General features: G+C 36.9%; 1 protein-coding gene across 1 annotated transcript in view; it reads left to right on the forward strand.

Annotated features, from left to right (window-relative positions):
• SUCLG2 (succinate-CoA ligase GDP-forming subunit beta) overlaps positions 1-14,705 on the forward strand; it is a 125,446-nt gene that overhangs the window by 57,205 nt on the left and 53,536 nt on the right. Inside the window, exons 3-7 of the mRNA XM_030501600.1 lie at positions 1,445-1,544; positions 1,668-1,758; positions 7,692-7,844; positions 8,834-8,923; positions 11,413-11,509. Of these exons, the coding sequence (XP_030357460.1) occupies positions 1,445-1,544; positions 1,668-1,758; positions 7,692-7,844; positions 8,834-8,923; positions 11,413-11,509 (531 nt within the window). The remainder of the gene's footprint in view (positions 1-1,444; positions 1,545-1,667; positions 1,759-7,691; positions 7,845-8,833; positions 8,924-11,412; positions 11,510-14,705) is intronic.

Genomic DNA, 14,705 nt, shown 5'->3' on the forward strand with positions numbered 1-14,705 from the left:
TATTGGAATGCGTAAAGTATTTTCAAGGAGAGTGCTTTTAAGGTTCGGAATGATATATGTCAAACGTTACTGAATGGGTAAACACATGAAGAGACTTTGCATTGAGAAGCTTGGAAATAAGACATCTTTTAGTACAGTACCTCCAATAGCTGTGTTAAAATGCATTCCCATCTTAATATAGGAAATAGAATATTTATGCCATAATGTATATTCTATCCCAACATCCAACTTCTTTTCTAGTTGCTGAAATTTATTATACTGGAACTTTGAAGTGACGCTGCCTCAGAGCTGGTCTGAACCAAAAATTGCCACAACTTCACACTTCTAATCTACAGATTGTAAAATGCGTTTTATGTAATTCAAGCCTAAAAAGCCTGTGTTCATTTGAATAAAAGTATTTGTATCCTTTGTGCCACTTCAACAGTAAAGTTGTCCATTTCAGAACAAATACTCTTGTTTTCTTGCATACTTGCGTAGAATATTGCGATTTGAGGTGTGACCTAATCCAAACATCACTGAAATCAGAGATTTCCACAGGCTTCAGAAAAGACGAATAATGATAGCCTTTCTAGGCATGCTTAATGCAACGTTAGTATGAGGATCTCAGACTTTGCAAAATACCTGGCACTATTATGATAAATGTGCATTGTGACAGTACTCAGTATTAATAAACATCTTGCAGGCACCTGGCAGGTCTTTATGGTTCAAGAAGCTGCTATGGTCCATGGAGCTGCACAGATCAGGAGTGATGTTTTTGTTTAGTTGTTTGTTTTTAGTTTTCCCTTTTCTCCCCCTGTTTGTGAGGTTGTCAGAATTGCTTCTGCTTCCAGTGTAGGTCTTGGTGCAATTGCTTTTGTCAGTGTGTCTTGCTGCACTTTTTCGTTACTAAGATACTGCTACACTCCGATTGCCAAAGATTCAAGTGATGCCTCACAAACAGATGAACATGTTTTCACAGCTACTGCCCTTGCTCTACACTTACCTGCCCTTTGGAGATAGGGATTTCTCCTTTTAGGACCACATCCCAAGGTTTGCTTACATGTGTTCAGAGGAGGAAATGTAATTATTTTCCTTGATGAGCATTTGTTGTGCATTCAAGACAAGATACGCTCTGACTCATGTTTTAAATACCATGCCAGAATATAAGTCGTCAAACTGTATGCTGGTTATCTCATTTATTGTGCAGGCCATGTAGCATTAATAGCATGGGTTTGATCTAAAGAACGAGAGATTTATCCAGCTAATAAGTAGTGTATATTTATCCTTTAACAATGCTTTTTTGCAGGCTTGCTTCACAAAAATGCTGAATTGACTCTTGTTTTATTGCTCACAAGTTACAAACAACTTCTTGTTATTTTAAAGGGTCTAACCTGGAAATGCGTTTTAAACTAACAAGCTTGATAAGTGATGCACGATAAGTAACAATGTGTTTTCCCTTTTTCAGAGGCAAAGGAGATTGTTCTGAAGGCACAGATTCTGGCTGGAGGGAGAGGAAAAGGTATTTTCAATAGTGGATTGAAAGGAGGAGTTCATCTAACAAAAGAGTAAGTCTTTAAATTTGAAAAAGCATAAATAATTCTGTCGTAGTATTTAAGCTGTTTACAATAACTGTGTGAGTGTTCCTTTTAATATCTTTTAATAAACCAACATTTCCCCTTTATTTGTAGCCCTAAGACTGTTGAACAGCTTGCTAAACAGATGATTGGGTACAATCTGTCAACAAAACAAACTCCAAAGGATGGTGTGACAGTTAAAAAGGTAAGTTTTTTGCCTCTTGAAAGTTGAGAACTGTGTTCAGCTGCAGTTTTGCATTAATGTACTGGAGTGTATGACATAGATTTATTTTTTTCATTCCTTTTTCCAATGCCTGATTGATTGCATCTAATTGACAAAAGAAATGTTACTTTTTCTTTCATTGTGCGTATGTATTTCGACCATCGATTTCGGCATAGCTAGTGGTGGAAAATGAATTCCTTTCTGCTACCGGTGTTGAAGGGAGTCCTGTATCATAGGTTCATTCTTCATCAAATATATACTAAATGTTAGCATAACTTACTATAGCATTAACTGTACATTCTTACTGGTGTTCTTCTTAGAGAAGTAATATATACATGTTTACTTGTAGTAATAATAGCATCTGTATTTCATACACCCTCAGCTTTGGGCAACTGTTACTAAAGATAGAGACAGATTATTTTCAGAGAATCAGAGAATGGCTTGGGTTGGAAGTGACCTTTAAATTCCATCTATTCCAAACCCCCTGTAATGAGCAGGGGCACCTTCAACCTAGACCAAGAGCCCCATCCAGCCTGATCTTGAATGTTTCCAGGAATGGGGCATTTACCACCTCTCTGGGCAGCTCGTGCCAGTGTTTCACCACCTTAATTGTAAAAAATTTCTTCCTTATATCTAGTCTAAATTTACCTACTTTTAGTTTAAAACCATTACCCCTTGTCCTGTTGCAACAGGACCTACTAAAAAGTTTCTCTCCATCTTTTTTATAAAACCCACGTAGGTATGCATGGATTTGCATGGGAATGATCTCAATTTAAAGAAATAAAAAAGGCATTTGAAAGTAGATTCTTCCTAACTTGTTGCAGATACAGGGTAAAATGTGGTTATGGTAGTGGTTCAGCTAATATATGGCAGTTCGTTTACCTACTATGGTACATATTGCAAGGTGCTGAGATTTACTTCAGCATAAATATATTGCTTTACTGAGAAAGGACCTTCATACAGGTATGTAGGCAAGAGCCACACTCCTGGTATTTGATGCCAGGAGATAATTTGGCATGAGCTGAAAAGAATTGCGGTTCACTTTTAATATACCTTGAACAGCTTGGTATATTAGCATAGAAGGGGAACACCTGTCTGGAAAGATACTGTCTAATGAGGGCTGGAGGAGGTAGCTCAGGCAGTTCTTCTCTTGGGGAGAGCAGATTACCATCACTCCTCATAGGTGTTGTTAAAAAGAAATACTAGATATTAAAAAGAAGGAACAGTATTACCAAGGCACGTCTGTCAGAGATCATGATAATACTAAGGATATAAAAAAGGATATACATTTCCCATATAAGGTGCTCTGCTTTGAAAAATTTGTATCATAAAAGCAGTTTTCTTTTATAAATTCAGTGGTTTTATTCTTTTGCCCTGGTTGACCTACTTTGAATGCAGCAATACAGGAAATTTCACTCTTTGAGTGTAAGTCTGTTCATTTACATATTCAGTTCTGAAAAAGAAACTTCTAATTTTCTTTCAAATTGATAGAAATGAACGAAAGGTGTTGGGTGTTGGGGTTTTTGAAATGGATTATTCAAGGGATTTATATCAAGATTACTTTTTTACCATGTATAGAATAGCTGTAGAAGATTTAACTTGTAATTGCTTTCTTCCCCATCCACATTTTGATTGTATGAACAAACAATGGTCGAGAGTAAGCAGCTAGGGCATATGTGAAGTTTAAGGTGATACTTTGGTGGTACAGGAAAGTATACAGCCTTGATAGACTGTGTGTTTTTCCTTTGCTATAGAGCTACCTGGAAACTTTTCAGGACAAAGTTTGCAAGTATTTTAATATTGATCCATGATAAACTAGTGTGATGCTTTTCACTGGGAGAAGCTGATCATCTGTTGCTGTGGGCTTCCATTCTGATTATAGACTTAGCTTTTAAAAGCCCTAGGACAATTCATGTCTTCATTGCACACATATTTATCAGGGTAATAATATGTTTTATATTTTTGGTGTTGAAATCTTGATTGTTGGTAATTTATGGTAAGAGCAGACACCCTGTTTTAAATTATTTACATAGCAGTTCGGCCAATGGTGTGCTAATGGTTTCCCCATTGCTTGTTAGATAGTAAAGAAAGCGTGTTTAAAATGATTCATCTAGGTCATCAAAAGACCATTTCCCAGAAAAATTAATGTTTTCTTGAGAGCATTTACCTTCTCCAAAGTTAGCTCACCCTAGGATCTGTAAAACAGTTAAAGGAGTCAAGGCATTCATGTTTGTAGTACAAGGATTGTAATGTCAAACACTGACATTTTAATCAATGGCCAAACAACAGTAATATGATTAAAAGTATAAGTTTAGCTGTGTCTAAGATGTCATTTAATGCAGTAGGTAGTTAGTGCACAGAAAGTGCTAGACAGACTCTTTGAGCTTGCTAAGAGCAGTGGGGAAGTTGAGATTTAATAGCTGGCATTTTTGTTCTATTTCAAGGCAGAAGCTTTCTCTGTATGTGAATGTAAGTGTATGTGTGTGTACACGTACTTAAAAGAAAATTGCAGTTCAGGGAGAAAGGGCATGTTTTTAGGTTTTGTGGGTTTTAAACATTTTTATGTTCCGTGAAGTTTGAATGAACTCATATGTTTTAAAAAATTCAGGTAATACATGTTTTTCAGAAGGAAAATAGTTATTAAGTCACTTTCTGTGGGGCAATCAATGAGCTAGTGTCAAGTCAGGGAGTGGAAGTTGCGTACCTTTGACATGTGTTTATAAGAAAGGAATAAAAGAAATCTTCTACAATTAGAATAATTTCTGAGCAGAAAATGGAGTTTTCAGCTTCCTTTGCTTGTGTACCTACTATGGAATTTAAAGCATGTTTGTGCTGCTTTAGATTGATGTTTCTCAAATAAATAGTGGTCTCCTCAGTTCCCTTGTAACTTGGAGGCTATTTTGTGAGTTTACATAAAATTCTCTTACGGCAGTTTGGCATTTGGAGAGCCTGGTTATCTGATAGGACAGTCTTCTCTTAGCATGACAACCTGAGACTTTGTTACCTGTGTTTTCACTCCTAGCAATAACAATTAACATTTTAAATATCTGATGCAATATAGAAGAGCTGTTACAGTTACCCTTATGAAATTAGATGTGTAATTTAAAATTTTAGGTACTGATTTCTTTTTAAGAAGGAAAGGTTGAAGTTGCCAGGTAGTTTTAAATAAAACTGATTTTTCCCCAGGACACTTAAAATACAAATCTGATGTGGTAAAGAGATAACGATGCTTCACATTATTTATCATAAGCAAAATGGACAAAACATAAGAAGGGTCAACAGTCTTACTCAGTTTCTCTACCCTTAATTGTTCATTGATGTGTTTGCGTTAGCTTTGTCATGTGAATGATAGGTAAACTTTAAGACATAATATTTTAAAACCTTGAACACTAGTTTTCCTGGCTTTGCTCTGCATCAAACAGGGAGGATGGTGAAGGAAAGTAACTGTTTCATTGGGAAAAATGAGAGGTATTACACACCTGACAATTTTTACTCAACAGTAAGCTTGCCTACTACAAAGTATGTGGACTCTCAATAGTTTTGTGCATTAAGACGGAGAAGTATTTGACGATGTTGACATAATAGTGAGGACAATCACTTGGGTCGGAAGTAGCAGTTGAATAGATACTTGATTTAATAATTCAGGTTTCACCTGCTGTGCTTGCAGACATATCCCTCAAGACTTGTTGAGTGGATTCCCATCCTAAGTCTGGCCCTGATCCTGAGCATGGCAGAAACTGTCTGAACAGCTCAGACAAGATCCAGTAGAACCAGTTGGTTTTATTTGACTTATGTATATCTAAAACAATTGACTCACGTTTTTCAGATACACTGATGCAGGATATATAAGAAGGTGAAAACATCATGCAGGTAAAAAGTAACAAATCAAAGATACATTCCATATCTTCGCTTGTTAATTTGTCACATCTTGGTAGGTAGCCAAGCTATGTTTCTCAAGTTGGCTTTTAGCATCCGTTTATAGTAGCATAGAATAGGCAGATGCTTTTAAGTAGTGTGTTAGTTTTTAAAGTTCTTACTTGTCTCCTTCACCCCAGTTTTCTTTAGTTTGCCTTTGAAGAGTTGCTATTTGGACTATTCCTTCGCATCACCCTATGTAAAAGTAGAAGGAAACAAAATTACTGTGTTTCCAAGTCAAAAACCCCATAAAGAAACAGCATCTGTCCTTCCGTTCTGGACACGGCTTTATTTCATTCCTTGTTTCTTACTTTTTCTTTCCTGTTCTGGTAAGATGTACAGTCAGGCAGAAGGTACGTACAGTTTTTCTCATGTACTCCAGAGTAGAATGTCAAAAAAGCAACTTGTTTATAGGCCTTGAACTGTGAAATCCCCAGCAAGACTTACTTGATCAAACACATCCTGCCAGGTAGGCAGAGTTTCAAGACTGTAGGTGTATAGATACCACTTGAATCTAAGAGTTTGAGCTACTGACTGATGAATTAATTTCAAATGAATTTCACCTTATGTTTCATTGGGAGTGATGAACTTCATCTACAATCATTGTTCAAAGTTGTCACTTTATAAACAGACAATGTTAGAAAGACATTGCCACCTAATCCTAATACTAACCTTAGGGAAGTGATTTTCCTAACTTCTACTACTTCCATTGAAAGATAAGAAATAGTAGCTCTGCTAAGGGAGAATGTAGTTGATTGTCGTAAGGAGAAGGGATAATGCTAATTTAATTGCAGAGGCAGCTGCTCAACCTTCAGGTTGAAAAGCAGAACCGTATACAGAACAGAACTGTAGTTTTTGCATCTGAGATGATGGCACCTATAATGATCACAGTGAATAATTAGTAATGATCATATGCAGATTTGAAGAACATTTGGGGGAATTTATCAAAACATAGTTTCAGGAGTCCTTTGCCAAGTATAAAATGACTTAATCTCTGAAATTGCTTCAATAGCTATTGTTAAACTGTTGCAAAACCTGACAGTTCAGCTGAAGAGGAAGCTATAGTTACTGTAACACTGAAATGGAAAGGACTTTGTGTTTAGCACGTTTTTAGGAGGAGAGAAAAAAATGTGACAAAGAATTTATCTGGACCCTTTTCAGCCCAATTTTAATGCGAGTACATCTAGATTTCAAACATGTAGGATTTGAATCATCTGTTGTGTTGCGTGCTGAGGTATCTGTCAGATACTGGGACAAAAGGACTCTGTAGTTTATAGTAAAAAAAAATAGAAATTAGTAGCTTTTTGTAAAAATAAAGTTTTATGTTTCTAGGTTGTGCCAGTATCTGAAGGTCACACATCTGCTTGTCTCTAAACTGAAAGCAAAAAGCTGGATGGCAGAATTATCTGTAACCCCATTTCCTTAGGAAGTACTTAGGCAGGTCAGGAATTCAGTGCTGAGATTGTAAGTGTAGAAGGGCCTTCTGTCAGAATAAGAAAGAGAACTTAAGCCTGAGGATTTACTGGTGAGGAATGGCGCTACTGATGAGATGCATCTGAAAGCCAGCGTACTCTCTCTTGTATCTATGTGATTTGCAAACTGTACTCCCTTGTGATTCAAGTTTTTCCGGGGTCAGCATTTTAAAGTGCATGTAAAAAGTTAGTATAGCAGTTTTCAGCAGCAGCTCCAATTCTCCTCTTGGAACAACCCCAACAATTAGGTGTTCCTGGATTGCTTTGCTTGTTACATGCCCCAGTGAGAACAGCATCAGGGGAGTCTGTTATTTAGGGAGAGAGGATTTCTTGGGGAAGAGATCACTGGGTCATAATATCTTGTAAAAGCAGTGAAACAAGAATTTCTTTTCAGCATAGCAAGTATCAAACTGCTGTGGTTTAAGGCAATACAGAAACGTGAGCCACCATGTTCTCTGTTCCACCAGCTAGATGCACCAGTCAGAACTGTCATGTTTTGGGCTTTTTTTTTACTATATTCATTTTTAGGTGATGGTTGCAGAAGCACTGAATATTTCCAGGGAAACATACTTCGCCATTTTGATGGACAGAGCCTGCAGTGGACCTGTTATGGTTGGCAGCCCACAGGGTGGTGTCGACATAGAAGAAGTTGCAGTTACTAGCCCAGAACTTATCTTTAAGGTATTAATATAATATTTTACACTAAAAATTTTCCTTGTCAGTTATCCAAAAGAATATATCCCCCTCCTCCTTTCTCCTTCCATTTTTCCTTCTTCTGCATTTGAAAAGAACAATAAGAACCATAAAAATTGTCTCACCGAATAGGGGACCAGACCTATCATCTAGTAGATGAATGAAGTATGTTTAACGTCTGATTTTGTCAGTGTTTGTGTCTCCAGCTCGATTAGAAAAAGAGCTTAAATCTGGCTTTTCTGTGATATGTTACACTTAATACCTGGTATGTTTCATGACCGAGTTTCACTTTCAGGTAGGTACATAGTTTGTTCACAAGTAGGTCAGTGCCAACAAGGTTATTGTTCCTGTAGTTGGTTATTTTTTCTAATTGACAGAATTGTTAATTATTCCTTTGTACCTGGATGACTTTTGCAGCTGAAATACAACTGTTGTAATTGCTTTCTTTATGATGACTACATTTAAGTATTCTTCATGTGGCATTCTTACTGTGGCATGATAATGAGTAGACGAGCTATTAATCTGGGAAAATAATTGATACAATCAAGTGTAATTATTCAAATGATTATAAAAATATTTAATGTGCATTCTAAAAATTACATAAACGTTCCAGTGTTACTGGGCAATGACACCCATTGCCTTGAAAGTATTCCAGAAGATGTCATAAAAATTAGCAGACTAAATAGTCATCAACGCCATCTGTACAGTAATTAAAAGTGAAAACCGGTGTCACATTGTCTTGTCAGAATGCCACCCTGAAGAATTCTGTATATTTTGGAAGGACTGTTTTGGAGTTGGTGCGGTAATTATAACATACCCTATAGGCAGCTGCTGCAGCCTCAGTCTCGGAGAGCTTTGGCAAACAGCCATGCTTTAATTACTCATTTGCAAATGTATACTAAGTGTTTTCCTTTTAAAGTTCTAAATCTCCATTCAGGTTGAATATTTAGTTATATTTATGCACGTTATTGTTGCAGGAGGAAATAGATATTTTTGAAGGCATAAAGGATCATCAGGCATTGCAGATGGCAAAAAATTTGGGATTCAAGGGACCTTTGCAACAGAAGGTAACTTGACTATTCCCTCCATTTTTTACTGAGGACTTTTTATCTCAGCCATACAATAAATGGTTTCCAAATAGACATGAAAAGCCACGTGTCCATTAGATCAGTACTGTTTTGACATTTTAAGTACTAAATTTCACCTAGTTAATTGTCATCAGGCTTTAACATTTTTGAATAAGGTCCTTATTGTTCCAAAGTGAAAGTTCCTGGTCTTTGGTGACAACATGCTCTTATACCACATGGGATTCTTTTGATTCTGCTGAAGCTCAGTGAATTACATGGTAGAGGCTTATTGGAAATTTTGGCCCTAAATATGGGAGAAGTAAAACTGATCTCTCTGGGTAGTTGAAGCCTTTTTTTCAACTCAAACCCAAAATGTTGCCAGCTTGTTGTTTTTTTCAGTATCTCTTTTGTATGCGTATACATATATAGGAATTCCATATTGTACACAAATGTGCAAGATATTTTGCCTTTATGAATCATTTTGCAGAGAAGAGAAAGATTGTTTATGTTACTTTTGCCTGGTTTATTTCCCCCATAGTATCAAACTGTCATTTTTGTAGAACTGCTTTATTTTTAATTCAACAGTTTTAATTATTTTCTGTCCGAACCATGCAATTAAAAAATGAATACTCATTAAGTTGATTAACACACATTTGAAGATTTAGCTGTATATCTAATGAGGAGGAATGATTATGTAGAACCTTTCAACCCTTGAAGAGTTCTGCTACTTCATAATTAACAGCAATGTACGGACTTTTCAACAATATATTTAAATAATGCTGCAGTGAATGAATTTCTTGTGCTATCAACTCAAAGAAACTTACTGAAGCATAGGGACATAGTTTTTTATTCAGACAAATCCTAATATTGACTTATTCACTGTTTCTAGGTTAGGATTTTATGCTTTGCCCCAAAGAGGCTCAGTGCTTGTAAACCTTGAGGAAGAGAAGTGTTGACATTAAGTTGCCTGGTTCAGAGACATAAAGTCATAGAATAGAATCATAGAATGATTTGGGTTGGAAAGGACCTTAAGATCACCTAGTTCCAACCCCCTTGCTGTGGGCAGAGATGCCTCACACTAGACCATGTAGCCCAAGGCTCTGTCCAACCTGGCCTTGAACACTGCCAGGGATGGAGCATTTACCACTTCTTTGGGCAACCTGTTCCAGTGTCTCACCACCCTCACAGTAAAGAACTTGTATCTAACTTGAACTTCCCTTATTTAAGTTTAAACCCATCACCCCTTGTCCTATCACTACAATCCCTGATGAAGAGTCCCTTTGAAGCATCCGTGTAGGCCCCCTTCAGATATTGATGCTGAAAGATGGAGTGGCCCTTAATAAAGTTAAGTGATTCTGGTGCTCTGTTACAATTACAGCAGTGCACTAGGGCAGCAACAGATTTTCAGGTTGCCCAAAATCAGTGTGGGGTTGCATAGTGGGACTTGTCCCCAGCATCACTGTTTACAGCCATATGTGGTATTAGGACAGGTTGTCAACCAAGTGTTCATGCTTCGTAAGCAATTTGTATGCTGCTTCGAAACAGTAACTCTTCAGAGTCTTAAGATGTGTTGATCCCCAAACTGCAATTGGAGTTGAGTCTTTCCAGTCATAATGTTTCCTTTCTTATAAATGATGCTGTGGGAGAAAGCTAACTTCTGTCATTTTACTTCCATTCACTTTGCTTATTAGGAGAGGTCTCAGATATTTTTGGTTTGTGTACTTTGGTCAATGGGTCAGTAATGAAGGGACAAATTTGAATGTTTCTTTACTAGTGCACTTCTTCATCTGCAGGCTTACTCAGCTAATTGGTTCATCACACTGACGACCTAAGGGTTGTTTTTTATGCACGTTCATGTTGCTGTTGCTTAAGCTATTCTATTAATGGAAAAATGTTCTAAGAACAAAAGACTTGGAAGTTAGTAGTCAGTCACAATACTTTCAGCCACAGAACCAGTCACAGAGATAGATGGTGAAAACAGTAAGGAATAAGCAAGAGTAACTTGTGAAGAGTAAGCAGGATGCTTCTGACCTAATTCCTTTAAAGAAATATTTCAGACTGATCTAGGAAGGAAAAATGTATTTTTTTTCTAAAGTCATAATGTGCAGATACTGCTTTATGGTTTCTGAATTTAGACCAATTAACGTGGATGCAACTTAGATCTCAGCATGCTGGAGAAGATGTCATTATGAACTCTTCAAATTAGACTTGTCATCGTAATCACACTGTTTATTTTGTAGAAAATCTTCAGTTCGTGTAGTCTTTAAATGCTCATTTACTAGATGTTATGCAGTACCAGAATGCTACATGATAGCTGGTTTAGATACTATACAAATATGATTAAAGAAACAGAAATAAAAGTAGGAATTATCTAGATCTAGTGTGCAGCTGAATACATTAAAAATAATCAATAATGGTTTACCTTTGCCTTGAAAACATTAACTTCTATTTTTCTTTGTGGTAATTGTAAATCGCTTTATCAAATCTAGGCAGCAGATCAAATAAAGAAGCTGTATAATCTTTTCTTGAAAATTGATGCCACTCAGGTTGAAGTGAATCCCTTTGGTGAAACTCCAGAAGGGCAAGGTAAGAAATGGAAGGAAACAAATGAATGCATTATAAGTCTTTATTTATGCAAACTATAAATTAAATTGCATAGAAGGCTGTAAAAGCAGCTTTGCATTAATTTCATTTTGTAATGTAATTTAAGCAACATTCATGAATATTCCCATGGCAGATTTTACATTTCAAAACCTTTCGTTAATTTCATCCAAATACTTGAAGTATTGGCTTCTACATGTTATGCTTGGTGAGAAACAGTAGCGTTTTCTGCTTTACTGCTCTTTGTACAAGTTGGGTTATTCTTGGTTTGGGTGGGTTTTTTGTTTGGTGTTTTGGGTTTTTTTGTTTCTTTGTTTTTGCTGTTAGACTTACTGAGATTGTGGAAAGAAACTTGTTATTCTACATGTCTAAGCATATGGGTAAGTTAAAATTTTAAATGCATGACTGCAATCTACTAGAGCACAGAAGTTCTAGCTGGAACTGATATTTAGCTATATCATTTGGGTACAAAAAGGGTGATTGATCAGCTTCCACCGTGAATACAGGGCTAAAAAGATATAACATAAAAATAAGGTGCTGGATTACCTTTCACATCATTCTAGTACTTGGTTTTCCAGCTGAAACCTTTCCTTCCCTTTGTCATTTTTGTCCACAGGCAAAGAGAGGAGGAACTGAAGGTGCCTGCGACATATTGAAATAGGGAAGGGCTGAGCCAGGTGGATCATAGTTCCCACCTTGCTGACTGGTTTGATGGCAGAGCAGTTCTACCTGTGCATTCATTCCTAATGCCAATACTTTACAGTATTCATGCCCCCTACCTTTTTATTTCCTGTCTTTGATTTAAGTTGAGAAAGATGAGGTTGTGGAGCTCAGGGGGAGACTTACTGTCAAAGGCTGTGGTTCACAAGCACTAGTGACTTCCTAGTAGAGGCCCTACCCACGGGATCATATTGTGATTTCAGAGGAGTCTTTGGAATTGGGAAGTGCTGGTTGGATGTTCTTGAGTGTTTTCATCAATGTTTGTCAGGAAAGACAATTCCAGCTTTTCACCAACTTTGTAAGATATGCCTAAAGATTAAAGTGGAAATTAGAAAAGGGAAAGATAATGCCTTTACCCATTGTAACAGACATTAGGAATGTGGCTGTTTAATTGCTGTTCTAGAAACTTTTGGGGAAAAGGTCACTGGTGTGTCAGTTAAGAACATGAGTTCCTTATATTGAATGAATTAGCATTTTTTAAATACTATTTGTGTGCCCACAGCTAGTTTGTAAAATAAACAGCTTTTCACTAAAAATCCATGGTTGTGGCTCAGTTGGTAAGGAATTCAGATGCAGAATTGTGGGTAGAAAGTACAATTGTCCAACTTTGTTTTTCCCTTTTTAACTTAAAAAACCCAAACCAAATGCAAAAGAATTGGCAGAGATTTGTCCACAGCTTAAAAGGAAAACTCTGCTGGTAATGAGCTGTGAAAAGCTCTAAAGGATGTAAACCAAATCCTGCCCCACCCTGGTTTACTGATGCATCTTAAATGATGGTGCTGTTTGTTATAAAATAGGCACTGGGACACAAAAATGCTCTATTGTAAAGTGACATTTTAAATACAAAAAGGAATATCTTGTCTATTAAAGTAGATGAGGATAATTCAGAGACAATGAGAACTATTAAATACACATCAATTTTTTTTTACATCATGAGCCGTTTTCAGGTTAATCTAAGGTAGAGGAGCATATTTGTGGCTTAAATGTATGAATTCTGCTTTCATAGCAGACTTTTTTCAAATTCCTTCTTGGTCGGGATTGGAGGGGGATTTTTTATGTTCTTAGCACCAGAATCCTTTAGCTCTCTGGATAGAGTTTACCTCATGAGAATGATTCCCTCCGAATGCTTTAACTCTTTATCTGAGAATCTCTCACAGCACTGTGTGCTCAGATTTCCATTTCATTGGAAGTACCATGATAACGTGCACTTTGAATCAATAGTTTCTGCATTGTAAACCTCACTCAGCTTAATAAATGTAAGTGAAATTCTTAGGAACTAACTCTGGCGCCATTGGTTCTCATGCAATTTGTGAAATGTGTACTGGGGGAGAGAAAAACAAAGCCCTGCTGTTGACCAGTGCAGTTGTATCGTAGGCTGTTTTTTAAATGGAAATGGAAACTTTGCCTTCAGAACCAGGTAGGCTGTTGTTTTCCCCACCATTTAAATAGCTCTGTTGGCCTCATTAAAACCAGTTTGGAATGAGGTGAGAACATCATCTTCATTCTGTGTTGCACAGGGAAGGTAAAGCAGAACAATGAAATAGGGCCTTGTAAAATGAATGGTCTGGATTTTGCAAGTTCTAGCAATGTGCAACACGTAACACTTTTGAGCATTTGAAGATGAATGGGACCTTTAAAATAGGTACAACTAAAGCTGCTGGAACTTTCCTGCAGATTATGATGTTCGCTTCAAACCAAATTCATTGGTATGTTTGTCTGCTGTGGCTGATGTACTTACCAGGCTTATTTCATGGGTTCAAGAGCACTGATGCTGTAAAAACAAAATATCCTTTCTCAAAACTTGCTGAAATAATTCTTTTAGTAGAATAATTGACCAAGATACCATAATGCTACAGGACAGTATGGAAGGTACCCAATAGTCCTTTTGCTGAGTCAGATGTCAAGAAATTAGGACATTTATGACAATTGACTTGTATCAGACAGAGAAATGACCGTGAGGTGAGCTCTTTTTGCCAGGACTAGGCTATTCTGGTATTCACACTTGGTGTATTTAGTGAGGAGGGCTTAATTTGAGGGATAGTAGGGGGTTTTATGCTTTTCTTCTGAGCTTGTTTCGCATGTGTTTCACATCCAGGAATCTGAGGAGCAGAAACAGAGCGGGTTTCAAGCTGTGAAAGCCATCTTACTAGCAGGCATATAAAGAAGCCTTCCTGTGCTTTATTTCTTTTTTGCTAGCAATTTCTCCATCTGAAGTGCCTTAAAGAAGAATAAAGATAAAACAAATGGAAAAACATTCGAGTAGCTTAATGCAGTTATTTCTAGTGATAAAATACAAGTCTCTGTATGAAGACCATTATTCCTGTCTAAGTAACGGTTAAGATGGATTCATTTCTTGCTGTGCTTTGTGTAATTTCCATTAGAAAATACATTGTCATGTGCATTTCCTTTTGTTTAATTTTGTAGCAATTTCTTTGTTAACACTGTTGGGTCAGAAGTGTGT

The sequence above is a fragment of the Strigops habroptila genome, chromosome 11 (assembly GCF_004027225.2).
Source record: "Strigops habroptila isolate Jane chromosome 11, bStrHab1.2.pri, whole genome shotgun sequence".
Taxonomy (NCBI): domain Eukaryota; kingdom Metazoa; phylum Chordata; class Aves; order Psittaciformes; family Psittacidae; genus Strigops; species Strigops habroptila.